This window comes from Callorhinus ursinus, unplaced genomic scaffold, assembly GCF_003265705.2.
Source record: "Callorhinus ursinus isolate GAN/ISIS: 27379988/994484 unplaced genomic scaffold, GSC_fseal_2.0 scaffold4, whole genome shotgun sequence".
In the NCBI taxonomy this organism is placed as follows: Eukaryota; Metazoa; Chordata; class Mammalia; order Carnivora; family Otariidae; genus Callorhinus; species Callorhinus ursinus.
In genome coordinates this window covers 43,616,394-43,631,894 of record NW_027397066.1, presented here as the reverse complement: position 1 = coordinate 43,631,894, position 15,501 = coordinate 43,616,394, and the positions used below count along the sequence as shown (strand labels likewise).

The 15,501-nt window shown below is 38.8% G+C and overlaps 1 protein-coding gene across 15 annotated transcripts in view; it reads left to right on the top strand.

Moving 5' to 3' along the window:
• CLOCK (clock circadian regulator) overlaps positions 1–15,501 on the top strand; it is a 154,739-nt gene that overhangs the window by 72,659 nt on the left and 66,579 nt on the right. For all 15 annotated transcript variants that reach the window (XR_012377922.1, XR_012377923.1, XM_073891703.1 and 12 more), the window contains one exon: positions 1,986–2,077. Coding sequence is in view for 13 of the 15 variants with exons in the window: in XM_073891703.1 (XP_073747804.1) it covers positions 1,986–2,077 (92 nt within the window). In the remaining 2 variants the exon portion in view is untranslated. The remainder of the gene's footprint in view (positions 1–1,985; positions 2,078–15,501) is intronic.

Genomic DNA, 15,501 nt, shown 5'->3' with positions numbered 1-15,501 from the left:
GATCCTAGGATCCTGAGATCATGACCTGAGCTGAAATCAGGAGTCTGATGCTTAACCCATTGAGCCACCCAGGTGCCCCTGCACTGGAAATTTTAATCCATCCGCCACTGGCTTTTTTCCCCCCGTGGCCTGTGTTATACTGCACTTCTTCATTCACCTCCCATTCCTAACTGAAACTCTTTTTCTCCCCCTGGATCTCTTTTGTGCTCTTGCTTTCTCTAGACTCTTTTCCTTGGTTATCTCATTCCATAGCATCAATATTGCCTCTCTATTAAACTACCATATCTATATTTTTAGATGCAAACTTGTCAGTCTTTTGTTTCCAGATAACTTCTAGATCTTTCTTTTGCATGTGCTCAAACTCTGTACATCTGAAACTGTGAATTCATTTTCATTTCATCAAGTCACCTCTTTCTCTCAACTTCCTTTTTACATTTTTACAACACTACCCTTTCAGGCCCTAGGACTCAAGCTGAAAAGACTTTCAGATTTTTTTCACCTTCCTTAGTACTGTATCACAGTTGCCAAATTCTGTTGATTCTTCTGTAAATGTGTCAAGATCGCTTGTCTTCATTTTTATTGTCACCATTATCATTACATTTTACCTCTGCAAATAGTATTCTCACTAACCTTAGTGTCCCTTGTTAGCACACTCAATCCCCTCAGACATTGCAGTTCAATAAATGATTGCTGAATGAAATGAAATCATATGAATGCATTTGCCCCTGATAATAGAGGATTAATTCTGGCATTTAAGTAGGTCAGTTTTTTTTTTTTTCAAAATTGGGTATATAATTCTTACAAAAGAAAAATTTACCTTAAATTGAAAGGGAGTTCTTAAATACTTTTATTAGTACTCTAAGCCTGTGTAACTAAACTTGATGGATTTGCTTGTGGATTTAAATTCTTTTTCTCAATGTGTATAATTGGTGTGAATTTGAAAAGCATGACTATATTCCACAGAATTAGTAGCTAGACTTCTTACTCATCATATTGTAGTACAGGCATTTCCAATACGCCAAATGTTGGGTGACAATTTAATATCCTGTGTTTACATACCTGGTAATACAAAATCAAAACAGCTTATTAGTCCCTACTTTTCACTGCAAAGTAGAATATATTTTGTAAAGTAAAATCTATGTTATAGATTTTTATTTTGCCTGGTTGAATATATCTGCATTTAAAAATGGAAAAAATATTTATTACCTAAGTAGTTCAGATTTCATCATTTATAAATAGCTTTCTCATAACTAAATCCATTAGAAAAATGTTGCAAAATAAACTAATAATTTTGTTAAAATGTGTGCTCCAAGCCAGGGATTTCCAGATTTTTGACCAGTTCCCTACCACTAAGAAAACATTCAAGAGGACACTAAGCAAAACCACTCTGGGATTATTACTTTAAAGTTTTCCCCCAAATTTTAGTCTCCTTGATTAGTTCAGAATAGAGCACCTCAGATTGGAAGGAATCTTTCTGCCTGGTAATAGGCAAGCCTAAAGTCATCTTAGTTAGAAGCAGACTGACTGACTGACCTCCTTGGCTCCTTTCCTCCAGAGTCATGTCCTTACGACTGCTGTAGCTACATTCCACCATTTGAATGTCAAGAGAAGGATGAGAAGAAAGAATTTCTTTCTAATGCTTCTTTCTAATATGCTTGTTCTGGTTCTTATTTGGTTATCATGCCAAGCAGGAAGCATTCTCAGGCCTTCAGCAATACAGGCTGTCAAAGCTCCCCAAAGAAAAACCAGAGACTAGTTATTTCCAAGAGACCAAATCCAAGGAAATAACTTGCCACATTAGTCCATGTATTTCATCACACCCAAGCCCAGGCCTCCTGATACCTACCTAAACCAATGAATGTTACTGCCTGTGGTTCTCATCTTAAATAGGGAGGAGAGAAAGCAACTTGTTGGACTTTGGTACCACCCCTTACCCCTACCCTGTGTTTGGAGTATGCCACTAATGTGTCAAATAATCTTTACAGAAATCACTGCACAGTCAGATGCCAGTGAAATTCGACAGGACTGGAAACCTACATTCCTTAGTAATGAAGAATTTACACAATTAATGTTAGAGGTATGTCTAGATTTAATTTTTGAAAAGTTTTATTTTCCTTGAAAAAGATATTGTTGAGGTGACGACTTTTAGTATGGTTTTAACAATATTAATTTAATATTGAAGTCTTGATTCATTGTAAATCAAACTATATCTTCAGTTAAAATTATTATAAGTAGTACTATGTGGTAAGGTAATGTTAAATTTTCATATTTTTTAATATTATATGATTTTTGAGAGGCTTAATAAAAGTCAGAAACCTATAGCTCTCAAGTTCTTTACCTGAGGCCACTAACAACATTCAAATGAAGAATAATGTATTTTATTCATCACATGTTAAATATTATTTATGAGGGGCACCTGGCCGGCATAGTCAGTAAAGCATGCGACTCTTGATCTCACGGTCATGAGTTTGAGCCCCAGGTGTAGAGATTACTTAAAAATAAATGTTTAAAGATTTTTATTTATTTATTTGACAGAGAGAGAGAGACAGCAAGAGAGGGAACACAAGCAGGGGGAGTGGGAGAGGGAGAGAAGCAGGCTTCCCGCGGAGCAGGGAGCCCAATGTGGGGCTCGAACCCAGGACCCTGGGATCATGACCTGAGCCAAAGGCAGATTGAGCCACCCAGGTGCTCCCCAAGGATCTTTTTTAACAAATTGAAATTCACCTAAATACAAATACAAAATGATAATAAATGAAGTATTTTGAAAATACTCAAACATTGAAGTATACATTGAAAGATAGCCCTTCTTAATTCAAGTAGAAACTTTTAAAAGGAAATAAGTAAATGTTCTGTAACAAAATTATTTTTGAAAACAATTCAGAATATACTTATAATTGAAAACCCTTAATATCTCATACAGTCAGTTATAAAATTCACAAAAATTTTGAGTCACTCATATCTATCAATTTTACTTTTCTACTTTTTAATCGTTTCCTTTGTAGAATAATATAGGTATCATCTTTGTACACAAAGTACACAGCTCAGTATCAAATTTCCAGGAAAACTTAGGACACAGAGGTGGTATACTTTGGCAGTAACAGTTAAGGATAAGAAAAATAAACACTTAAAGTAGACAGAGCTGAGGAAAGCAGTCGAGGTAGGGATGTTAGAGGTTGTTAAATAATTTACATCTCTTACCCTGTTTGTTTGGATATATTATTTTAGACTGTAAGCATTTATCTGTATCATGTATGTATGTGTGATGACCATATAGCAAGTGTCTTTGTATATCAACTAAAGTCTAAAGCAACATAAAGTATTTTGCAAATTAACGAGTTATTTTTCTGTTGAAACTTTAGATGGAACAGTGAATTGCTGGATTGATTAAGTACATATTCAGTAGAAATGTTACCATATGAAAATTTGTTGGACTATATATATAACTGTGCTTAAAATCTGAAAAATAACTGAGCGCTTTTCACATATTAACTCAATGCGCACAATAATCTTATGAAGTAGAGTGTGTTAGTATCCCTTTCTTACTTTCCTTGGTTGAGGAAATCGAGGAACAAAGGGATTATGTTACCCAAAGTAACAGGGTGTAAGTAGCTCAGCTAGGATTCCCTGCAGCCTCTGATTTCCATGGCCTGCGCCTCTGTGCACACTGCCACTTGTGAAACTAGTGAAAGCTAGCCAAAGAACAGACCTTTTAGCTTAAAAACCAGCAGTTAGCTCTTTAAATTAGTGGACGCTTTAATTATAAACTAAATAGTAGTTTCTGATTTTAAGGTTTTTTCATCTAAAAGGTAAGTGTTCTCCTGTAATAAAATTATTTTATTACTTCTAAAGTTCATAAAAGAGTGGTCTATAATAGCCTTCTGATCATCTGCTCATCACTAAACTCATTGACATTGTCCAAAATTATCTTGTTAGATATAAGTAATGTATTTATGAGAGTACACACAAACTAATGTCTAAACGGAGAAAGGAAATAGCTCATTTAATCACTCAATTTTTATTTTATGATTATAATCTCAGTGCAGTGGTTTAATAAGATCTTCTATGTTAATCATAAACTACCCGCTCTGCTTTATTGGTATGAAAAATTTCTTATAAATTCACAAATTTGTATAATATCTTCACTTATTTCTTAATACCTTAATGAAGGTAAATTCACTAATAGGCTAAGCAGAGGAGCATTGTCTCCCAATTTTTTTTTTATTATTATTTGTCAAGACACAGGTAGTATATATGTAGATAACTATAAAAAATAAATCTAGGGATTAGAACATTGTAATATACAACAGAGAAAACTTGAACATATTAAAAATTTTGGAAATATGAATTGTCTTATTATCCTTACAGCTTTTAAGATTACATTCCTAAAAAGTGTTACATTTATTTATTTATTAATATGTTCAGGAAATTTTTGCATTTTAATGAATATTAACAACTATTATATATTCTACATATATTAACTACATATACAATATATCTACTACTATATATTAGCTGCTATATATTATATATTCTAACATTAATATGCCAAGATATGTACAAGATACAAGGAGGATATGTATAAATGTGTGTATATATTACAACCTTGATCCAACTAACCTAGTTGTGTTACTGTTGGCCACTTGTGTTGATCAGATTACAGATAGGCAGTCCTGATACCATTTTCAGACAGATGGGCAGTCCTGATACCATTTTCAGCAGAATTTTAAATATAGGCTCTACCTTGGAATATTAGAGCTGCTAGTAGAAGGTATTAAATCATTCAGCTCATTTTATGGATGAGGCCCAGAGAAGTTGCAGCTTGTCCAAGGTCAGGTAGCTAATTAATGAAAGAACTGGGAAACTTATAACTTATGTGTTGGCTCTTTCTCACCTTTCTTCCACTGCCACCTGTTTGGATCCCTTTTATCTTTGTTGCCTGAGGAATATTCCTTTTTGTCCTTGGGAGAGAAGGGGGTAGCTTGAGAATAGTCAAGGAAATCAGGACGATTTATCCTCATCAAATCTTTCTATAAAGTTTATCTGTGTGAAGTAATTTCCTAGTATGTAGCTCATTCCCCTTGGCAGCTGGCCACTCTCTCCAGTAATTTAGAAGGGAAGGGCTAGTGCCCTGTCAGCCTTATTTTAGATACAGATCCATAAAGAGGTACTGTCCCTTTCTCTAGAACTTCCAAGTTTTTATTTTAATTCCAGTTAGTTAACATACGGTGTTATATTAGTTTCAGGTATACAATATAGTGATTCAGGAATTCCGTACATGATCTGTTACTCATCACAAGTGTACTCCTTAGTCGCCGTCACCTGTTTAACCCATCCCCCTACCCACCTCTCCTCTGGTAACCATCAGTTTGTTCTCAAGAGTCTGTTTCTTGGTCTGTCTCATTTTTTTCTCCTTTGCTCATTTGTTTCTTAAGTACCACATGTCAGTGAAATCATATGGTATTTGTCTTTGACTTATTTCACTTAGCATTATACTCTGTAGCTCCATCCATGTTGTTGCAAATGGCAAGATTTCATTCTTTTTTATGGCTGAGTAATACTTCATTGTGTATTTCTCTGTGTGTGTGTGTGTGTGTGTGTGTGTGTGTGTGTGTGTGTGTGTGTGACAGTAGTTTATTTTTGCTTTTGTTTCTCTTGCCTCAGGGGACCTATCTAGAAAAAGTTGCTATTGCTTATGTCAGAGAAGTTGCTACCTATGCTCTCTTCTAGAATTTTTATGGTTTCAAGTCTCATATTTAGGTCTTTAATCCATTTCAAATTTACTTTTGGGTATGGTGTAAGAAAGTGGTCTGGTTTCGTTCTTTTACATGTTGTTGTCCAGTTTTTCCAACAGCATTTGTTGAAGAGACTGTTTCCCATTGGATATTCTAGGTTTATTCCCAGGTATCTTAGGGTTTTTGGTGCAGTTGTAAATGGGATTGACTCCCTTAAATCTCTTTCTTCATTCTCGTTGGTGTATAGAGATGCAACTGATTTCTGTGCATTGATTTTCTATCCTGCCACTTTGCTGAATTCCTGTGTGAGTTCTGGCAGTTTGGGGGTGGAGTCTTTTGGGTTTTCCACAGAGTATCATGTCATCTGTGAAGAGTGAGAGTTTGACTTTTTTGCCAATTTCAGATGCCTTTTATTTCTGAATAAAAGGCATTGTTGTCGTCTGATTGCTGAGGCTAGGATTTCTAGTACTATGCTAAACAACAGTGGCGAGTGTGGACATCCCTGCCATGTTCCTGACCTTAAGGGAAAAGCTCTCAGTTTCCCCCATTGAGAATGATATTCACTGTGGGCTTTTTGCATATGGCTTTTATGATACTGAAGTATGTTGCCTCTATCCCTACACTGTGAAGAGTTTTAATCAAGAAAGGATGCAGTACTTTGTCCATTGCTTTTTCTGCATCTGTTGAGAGGATCATATGGTTCTTGTCCTTTCTTCTGTTAATGTGGTGTATCACATTGACTGATTTGCTGATGTTGAACCAACCTTGCAGCTCAGGAATAAATCCCATTTGGTTGTGGTGAATAATCCTTTTAATGTACTGTTGGATCCTATTGCCTAGTATGTTGGTGAGATTTTTGGCACCCTGTTCATCAGGGATATTGGTCTGTAATTCTCCTTTTTGGTGGGGTCTTTGTCTGGTTTTGGGATCAAGGTAATGCTGGCCTTATAGAAAGAGTTTGGAAGTTTTCCTTCCATTTTGATTTTTTGAAACATCTTTAGAAGAAGAGGTATTAATTCTTCTTTAAATGTTTGGTAGAGTTCTTCTGGGAGGCCATCTGGCCCTGGACTCTGATTTGTTGGGAAATTTTTGATTACTGCTTCAATTTCCTTGCAGGTTATGGGTCTGTTCAGGTTTTCTATTTCTTTTTGTTTCAGTTTTGGTAGTTTATATGTCTCTGGGAATGCATCCATTTCTTCCAGATTGTCTAATTTGTTGGCATATAGTTGCTCATGATATGTTCTTATAATTGTTTGTATTTCTTCGGTGTTCGTTGTAATCTCGTCTCTTTCATTCATGGTTTCTTTGGGTCCTTTCTCTTTTCTTTTGGATAAGTCTGGCCAGGGGTTTATCAGTCTTATTAATTCTTTCACAGAACCAGCTCCTAGTTTTGTTGATCTGTTCTACTGTTCTTTTGGTTTCTATTTCATTGATTTCTGCTTGGTCTTTATTATTTCTCTCCTCCTGCTGGGTTTAGGCTGTTTTTGCTGTTTGTTCTCCAGCTCCTTTAAGTGTAGGGTTGGGTTGTGTATTTTTTTTTTTTTTAAGATTTTATTTATTTATTTGACAGAGACACAGCAAGAGAGGGAACACAAGCAGGGGGAGTGGGAGAGGGAGAAGCAGGCTTCCCTTGGAGCAGGGAGACTGATGTGGGGCTGGATCCCAGGACCCTGGGATCATGACCTGAGCCGAAGGCAGACACTTAATGACTGAGCCACCCAGGCACCCCTGGGTTGTGTATTTGAGACCTTGTTTCTTGAGAAAGGTTTGTATTGTTTTATACTTTCCTCTTAGGACTGCCTTTGCTGCATCCCAAAGATTTTGAACAGTTGGGTTTTCATTTTCATTTGTTTCCATGAATTTTTTTTAATTCTTCTTTAATTTCCTGTTTGACCCATTCATTCTTTAGTAGGATGCTTGTTAGCCTCCATGTATTTGAGTTCTTTCCAACTTTCCGCTTGTGGTTGAGTTTCAGTTTCAAAGCACTGTGGTCCAAAAATATGCAGGGAATGATCTCAGTCTTTTGGTAGTGGTGGAGACCTGATTTGTGACCCAGGATATGATCGAATCTGGAGAATATTCCATGTGCACTCGAGCAGAATGTGTATTCTGTTGCTTTATGATGGAATGCTCTGAATATATCTGTGAAGTCCATCTGGTCCAGTGTGTGTGTCATTCAAAGCCCTTGTTTTCTTGTTGATCTTTTGCTTAGATGATCTGTCCATTTCAGTGAGGGGGGTGTTAAAAATCCCCTACTGTTATTGTATTATTGTTGATATGTTTCTTTGATTTTGTTATTAATTGGCTTATAGAATTGGCTGTTCCCATGTTAAGGGCATAAATATTTACAGTTGTTAGATCTTGTTGGATAGACCCTTTAAGTATGATACAGTCTCCTTTCTCATCTTTTATTACAGTCTTCGGTTTAAAATCTAATTTGTCTGATATAAGGATTGCTACCCCATCTTTCTTTTGGTGTTTTAGAGTCTCATGCAGACAGCATATCCATGGGTCTTGCTTTTTTATCCAGTCTGATACCCTGTGCCTTTTGATTGGGGCATTTAGCCCATTTACAATTGGGGTAACTATTGAAAGATATGAATTTAGTGCCATTTATTGCCTGTAAGGTGACTGTTACTGTATATTGTCTCTGTTCCTTTCTGGTCTATGTTGCTTTTAGGCTCTTTCTTTTCTTGGAGGATCTCTTTCAATATTTCTTGCAGGGTTGATTTAGTGATTGCAAATTCTTTTAGTTTCTATTTGTCTTGGAAGCTTTTTATCTCTCCTTCTATTTTGAATGACATCCTAGCTGGATAAAGTATTCTTGGTTGAATATTTTTCTCATTTAGCACCTTGAATATATCATACCTGTACTTTCTGGCCTGCCAGGTCTCCGTGGATAGGTCTGCTGCCAATCTACACGTCCTACCCTTGTAGGTTACAGACTTTTGTCCAAGCTGCTTTCAGGTGTTGACCTATTTTTATTGATTTTGAGGTGATTCTCTGTGCCTCCTGGATTATGATGCCTGTTCCCTTCCTCAGATTCGGGAAGTTCTCCACTATAATTTGCTCCACTATACCTTCTGCCCCTCCCCCCTTCTTCTGGGATCCCAATTATTCTAATATTGTTTCACTTTATGTTATCACTTACCTCTCGGATTTTTCCCTTGTGATCCAGTAGTTGTTTATCTCTTTTTCTCAGCTTTCTTTATTCTCCATTGTTTGGTCTTCTATATCACTAATTCTTTTTCTGCCATTTATCCTAGCAGTTAGAGCCTCCATTTTTTATTGCATTTGTGATAGCCTTTTTGATTTCAACTTGGCTAGATTTCAGTTCTTTTATTTCTCCAGAAAGGGATTCTCTAGTGTCTCAAGCCTAGCTAGTTTCTTTTTTTTTTTTTTAAGATTTTATTTATTTATTCATGAGAGACACAGAGAGAGAGAGAGAGAGAGAGAGACAGAGAGAGAGAGAGGCAGAGGGAGAAGCAGGCTCCCAAGGAGCAGGGAGCCCGATGCGGGACTCGATCCCAGGACTCTGGGATCATGACCTGAGCCGAAGGCAGACGCTTAACCATCTGAGCCACCCAGGTGCCCTAGCTAGTTTCTTTATAATTGTTATTGTGAACTCTAGTTCTGACATCTTACTCATGTCCATATTGATTAGGTTTCTGGCAGTCAGTACTGCCTCTTGTTCTCTTTGTTGAGGTGAGTTTTTCTGTTTTGTCATTCTGTCCAGAGAAGAACTGATGAACAAGAGAACAAAATACTGAAAGGGCAACAATAACCCCAGAGAAATATATACTAAACAAATCAGAAGAGACCCAAAACCAGAGGGGGTGGGGTGGAGAATAGAATCAGACAGGTGAGCCAAATAGAGCAATATGCTGGATTGTAGTTTGATCTGTTTTCTTAGAAAACTAGATCCCAATATTATAACAAAAGAAAAACTTGTATATGTACAATAATAAAATTAAATACAATGAAAGGATAGAATGTAACTGTAAAAATGGAAATTAAAAAACAAGAAAAAACAAAAGAGAAAGAAAAAAACCAACAACAATAAAAAGAAAAGGGGGAAAGGATATAAACAGGTGAACAGAACAGAGCAATATACTATCTCCTGAGAGTATTTTGGTCAGTTAGAGGAAACCACATCTCAAAATTATAAAGAAAGAGAAACTTATATATACAAAAATAAAATTACATTGAAAGGATAGAATGTAAATGTAAAGGTGAAAATTAAAAAAAAAAAAAAGGGAAGAAGAAAAAAGGGAATATAATCAGGCAGGTGAATAGAACAGAGCCATACACGAGTTTGGGTGTATTTTGGTCTGTTAGAAGAAACTGCATCCCAAGATTTTAAAGAAAGAAAAACTTCTGTATATACAAAAATAAGGTTAAATACAATGAAGGGCTAGAATGAAAATTAAAAAATGATTTTAAAAGTTGATAAAATAAGTTGGTTGAAAAAGGAAAGAAGAAAAATTTTAAAGAAGAAAAAAATAAAGTTGAAAGACTAAAGAATCATGAGAAAAAAGCCATGAGTTCTATGTGCTGTATTCCCCTAGTGCTGGAGTTGTGCAGTTCTCGTTGATCGGTCAACTAGGTCTTGGCTGGATGATGTTCTTCTGGGGGAGGGGCCTGTTGCGTTGACTCTCAAATGTCTCTGCGGGAGGCGGAACTGCCCTGCCCTTGCCAGGGGCTGGATTAAGTAATGTGCTCAGGTTTGCTCTATGTGGCTGTTGTTCCCTGAAGGCTTTCTTTGCAGCTTTAGGGGATGAGAATGAAAATGGCGGTCTCCTCATCTCTCCCTAGAGCCTAGAGTTCGGGGCCCCACTTCTCAGTGTGCCCTCAGACAAAAGCAGTCAGTCACTCCTGTTTCCCTAGTCTACGGCAGGCTGCACTCTGTGCTCATCTGGCTTGTGGTGGAGCATTTCTGTCTCTGGCACAGGACCGACCCCATTTGGAGTCTCCAAACCCAGCAGACTCCTGTGGCGGGCTCCTGTGCCGCTCCTCCTGGGAGAGGAAGGGAGGGGTCTCACCGCGGTTCTGCCTTTGTTGGCAGGGGCCCAACTGTGCCCCGGATCATGGTTTGTGGCAACCCTGAGAGGAGAATCCACTCCAGGGCTCACTCTTTGCGGCCGGCTTCCCCACTCTGATACCTGGGAGCTTTGCTGCACTCAGACACCTGTGGTCTTCCTGTGACCCCTGAGGATTCTGAGACCACACTGTCCCAGCAAGGGTTCCACCCCCTGGTTAGTCGCCTGAGCGAAGTCCCTCAGCGGAGCAGACTTTGTGCTCTGCTGCTCTATCACTTGCTGGTAGCCTGCTGACGGAGGCTCTCTCCCCCTGCGGTCTGTCTTCCCCTATATCACCTCAGATTCACTTCTCTGCACCTCCTACTTTACAGAAAGTGGTTGCTTTTCTATTCCTGGAGTTGTAGCTATTCTTTTCTTAGATCTCCAGTTGAGTTTGCAGGTGTTCAGAATGGTTTGGTAAGCTATCTCAGCTGAATTCCTGGGACCAGATGAAATTAAGTTCTCCTACTCCTCCACCATCTTGGAAGCTGCCCCTGTCTTTGTTTTAAAGTCTAATTTGTCTTATATAAGTATTGCTATTCTGGCTTTTTTTTTTTTCTTCCAAGTTTTTATTTAAATTCCAGCTAGTTAATCTATAGTGCAATATTAGTTTCAGGTGTAGCATTTAGTTACTCATCACTTACATACAACATTCGGTGGTCATCACAGGTGCCCTTCTTAATGCCCATCATGTGTTTAGCACCCACCCTCCCCAATCCCCCCACCTCCCCTCCAGTGACCATCAGTTTGTTCTCTATAGTTAGTCTTTTTTTTCTTGGTTTGCCTCTTTTTTGACATGTTTGCATGATAAATATTTCACCATCCCTTCACTTTCAATCTGCAGGTGTCTTTAAGTCTAAAATGAGTCTCTTATAATCAGCATAGAGATGGGTCTTGTTTTTTTATCCATCCTGTCACTCTGTGTCTTTTGATTGGATCATTTAGTCCATTTACATTCAAAGTAATTATCGATGGATATGTATTGCTATTTTATTACCTGTTTTGTGGTTGTTTCTGAAGATTTTCTCTGATCATTTCTTGTCTTTTTTCTTTGATGGTTTGCTCGTTTTCATTAGTGATATATTTGGATGTATTGCTCTTTATTCTTTGCATATTTATTAGTGGTTTTTGATCTGTGGTTATCATTAGGTTTGTATGTAACATCTTCTGCTTATAGCAATCTATATTAAGTTGATGGTTGCTTAAATTTGAACCCATTCTTTACACCTCTTCTCCCTGTGTTTTAGGTATGTGGCATCATATTTCACATCCTCTTATTTTGTAAGTTCCTTTACTGATATTTTACAGAAATATTCGTTTTTATTGCTCTTGTGTTTTCTGTCTTCACACTGTCCCTTTTGGTGTCTCTTTTCCACTCAGAGTCCCCTTTAATATTTCCTGCAGGGCTGGTTTAGTGGTCATGAACTCCTTTAGTTTCGTTTGGGAAACGTTTTTTTTTTTTTTCGTCTGGGAAATTCTTTCTCTCTCCTTCTGTTCTGAATGATAGCCTTATTGGCTAGAGTATTCTTGGCTGCAGATATTTCCCATTCAGTACTTTGAATATATCATGCCACTCCCTTCTGGCTTGGAAAGTTTCTGTTGAAAAATCCCCTGCTAGCCTAATGGGGTTTCCCTTGTATGTAACTGTCTTGTCTTGCTGCTTTTAAATTTTTTTCTTTATCACTATATTTTGTCATTTTAATTACAGTGTGTCTTGGTGTGGATTTGCTTTTTTTTTTTATTTTGTTGGGTGTTCTCTGTGCCTCTTGGGTCTGGGTATCTGTTTTCTTCCCCAGATTTGGGAAGTTTTCAGCTGTTATCTCTTCAAATAAATTTTCTGCCCCCCTTTTCTCTCTCCTCTTCTTCTGGGACTCCTATAATATGAATGGTACTGTGTTTGATGGAATCACTGAGTTTCCTAAGTCTGTTCTCATTTTGTATTATTTTTTCTCTCTTTTTTCAGCTTGGTTATGTCCCATTACTCTGTCTTGTAGGTTATTAATTCATTCTTCTGCTTCTTCCATCCTACTGTTCATTCCATCAAATGTATTTCTCATTTTGTTCACTGAGCTCTTTATCTCTTCTGTGTGTTCCTTGTCTCTGTGTTGAGGGTCTCACTGGTGTCTTCCACTCTTTTCTCAAGTCCAGTGAATGTATTTAGGATCATTACTTTAAAATTCTCTGTCAGGTATGTTACTTATATCTGTTTTACTTGGATCTCTGTCTGTGGCCTTGTCCTTTTATTTCATTTGGGACAAATTCCTCTGCCTTCTCATTTTGTCTAAGTCTCTGCCTGCTTCTTTGTGTTAGGAAAGTCAGCTTCATCTCCTGTTCTTGCGGGTAATGGTCTTGTGAAGAAGAGGTTTTGTAGTGCCCTCCTGGGTAGTGTCACCTCTTCTCCGGAGCCTGGTGCTTGCAGGAGTATCTCTAAGGTGTGCTGTGTGTGCTCTGCTGTTGTGTCCTGGCCACATTGTCCTTCAGGCCCGTCGTCTGCAGAGGCTCTTCTCTTCACCTGTTGTGAAATGAGACCTATCACTACCACCAGTGCAACTGAGGCCCCGTAAGACTCTTGGGTTGGGAGAGGTGGTGTGGGCAAGGGTTTGGGCAGGTTTTCTGGGGCGGTCGGGGGGGGGGGCCATCACCCTGGGACTGACACAAATGTGACTGGGAAGGGTGGTTCTTTTGGAGCACAGGAGGGTGGGGCTTGGTGTCAGCAAGTTAGGTAGCGAGTGTGGAGGCTGTGTGCTTAGGCTGAGGGGTGGGAGAGGGAAATGGTGCCTACCAGCGCCTTTGTTCCTGGTGAGGTCTGTCTGGGACACACTCTGAGATGAGCAAATAACCAACCCACTTTGTGCCCCAGGTGCTCTTCAGACCACTGTTTCCACACTCTGTGTCCACAGGTTTGCCCTGCCTTCTTCCCCAATGACCCTGGGCTCTCCCTGAGCCAAACCTGCCGATCTTTAGAACTCCAGGCGTTAAGCCCTGCTGATTCCCAGAACTCATGAAATTTCGCCCCTGTTGCTTTCCAAGCCCAGTTGCTATGGGGATTTGTTTTCCCCTTGACTCCTCTGTGTGCTAGTCTGTCTTTTGCTGGTCTCTGCTACTGGGGCTCCCTCCCCATCACAGCAGCCCATCTTTTTCACTGCCTCTGCATTTTCCTACCTTCTTCAGTGTGACTTCTTCTCTCCTTTTAGCTGTAGAGTTTGCTCTGCCAGTCTTCAGATGGATTTCTGGGGGTGTTCAGGATGATTTGTTAGTTATCAAATTGTATTTGGGGATAAGGTGAGCCTAGGATCCTCCTACTCTACCACCATCATCAAAGACAAACAGTTTTAACTAATGAACTCTCTCCATTTTATCATACAGTGTGGGGAAAGGGATAAGCTTCACAGGCTTCAGTCTTGGGAATAGGATGTCCTTCCCTGTCTTACTTTCTTTTCCATATCTCTCCAGTCTTCCTCCTTAGGGGCCTCCTCAAGAACCTTTTAGTTTTTAGTGTTCCCATCCACTGTGCTCGGAAATTACATCCTTCCAATCAAAAGAAGTCCCAGGCCCTGGATCCTTTCTTGTGTTAAGACTTTTGTGGTATGTTGGTGGAGGCTTTTCTCTCCTTAGTCTTTGCCTGTGTTGAAGATGAAAGGGCAGGCTCTGGTTCTGGCGATGGGCTCATGTTAGTAAGAGTTCTGATTTCAGTTCATTCTCTTCACAGAAGAGAGCTTCACTCAATTTCTAGCAAATATCCTAAAAGCAAAGACAGATCACCATAGTAAATATTAATTAACTTTCAGAGATAACACAATCTAGCTTCATATGAAGCATGTTTTTCTTAATATCATTTTGACCCCATTCATTATGAAATAATAATACTGGCATTGTACTAAGGAGTTTTTGTAAAAATAATTTCATGAATTTTCTTTATTTCTTTTTTCTTTTTTTAAGATTTATTTATTGACTTTAGAGAGAGAGAGCCAGCACACACATGTGCAGGGTGGGGGCGAGAGGGAGGGAGGGAGAGAGAAAGGGGGAGAGAGAGAGAGAGAGAGAGAACCTCAAGCAGACTCCATGCTGAGTGCAGAGCCCGACACAGGGCTCGATCTCACAGCCCTGAGATCATGACCTGAACTGAAATTAAGAGTCAGACACTTAACTGACTGAGCTACCCAGGTACCCCTTGAATTTTCTTCTCTTTCTTTCTTTCTCTCTCTCTCACTTTCTCTCTCTCTCTCTTTCTCTCTCTCTCTCTCTCTCACACACACACCCCATTAGTCAAGAATTGGTTTTTCTGAGCCGTTCTAGAAGATAGGCATCTACTCAAAATAAGTTATTTCTGACATCCAGATCTGTCCCCCTATAGAAGGTGAGAGGAGTTGGAGGGTGCCTTTTTCCATATATTCAACATTTCTTCAACATTTAGGAGAGGGAGATTGCTCTAACTCTCAGGTCCATACGTTATACACTGCAGATTTTTTTTTTTTTTTAAGATTCTGCTTTTTTTTTTTTTAAAGATTTTTATTTATTTGATAGAGAGAATGAGAGCACGAGAAGGAATAGGGTCAGAGGGAGAAGCAGACTCCCTGCTGAGCAGGGAGCCCGATGCGGGACTCGATCCCGGGACTCCAGGATCATGACCTGAGCCGAAGGCAGTTGCTTAACCAACTGAGCCACCCAGGCGCCCCACACTGCAGATATTT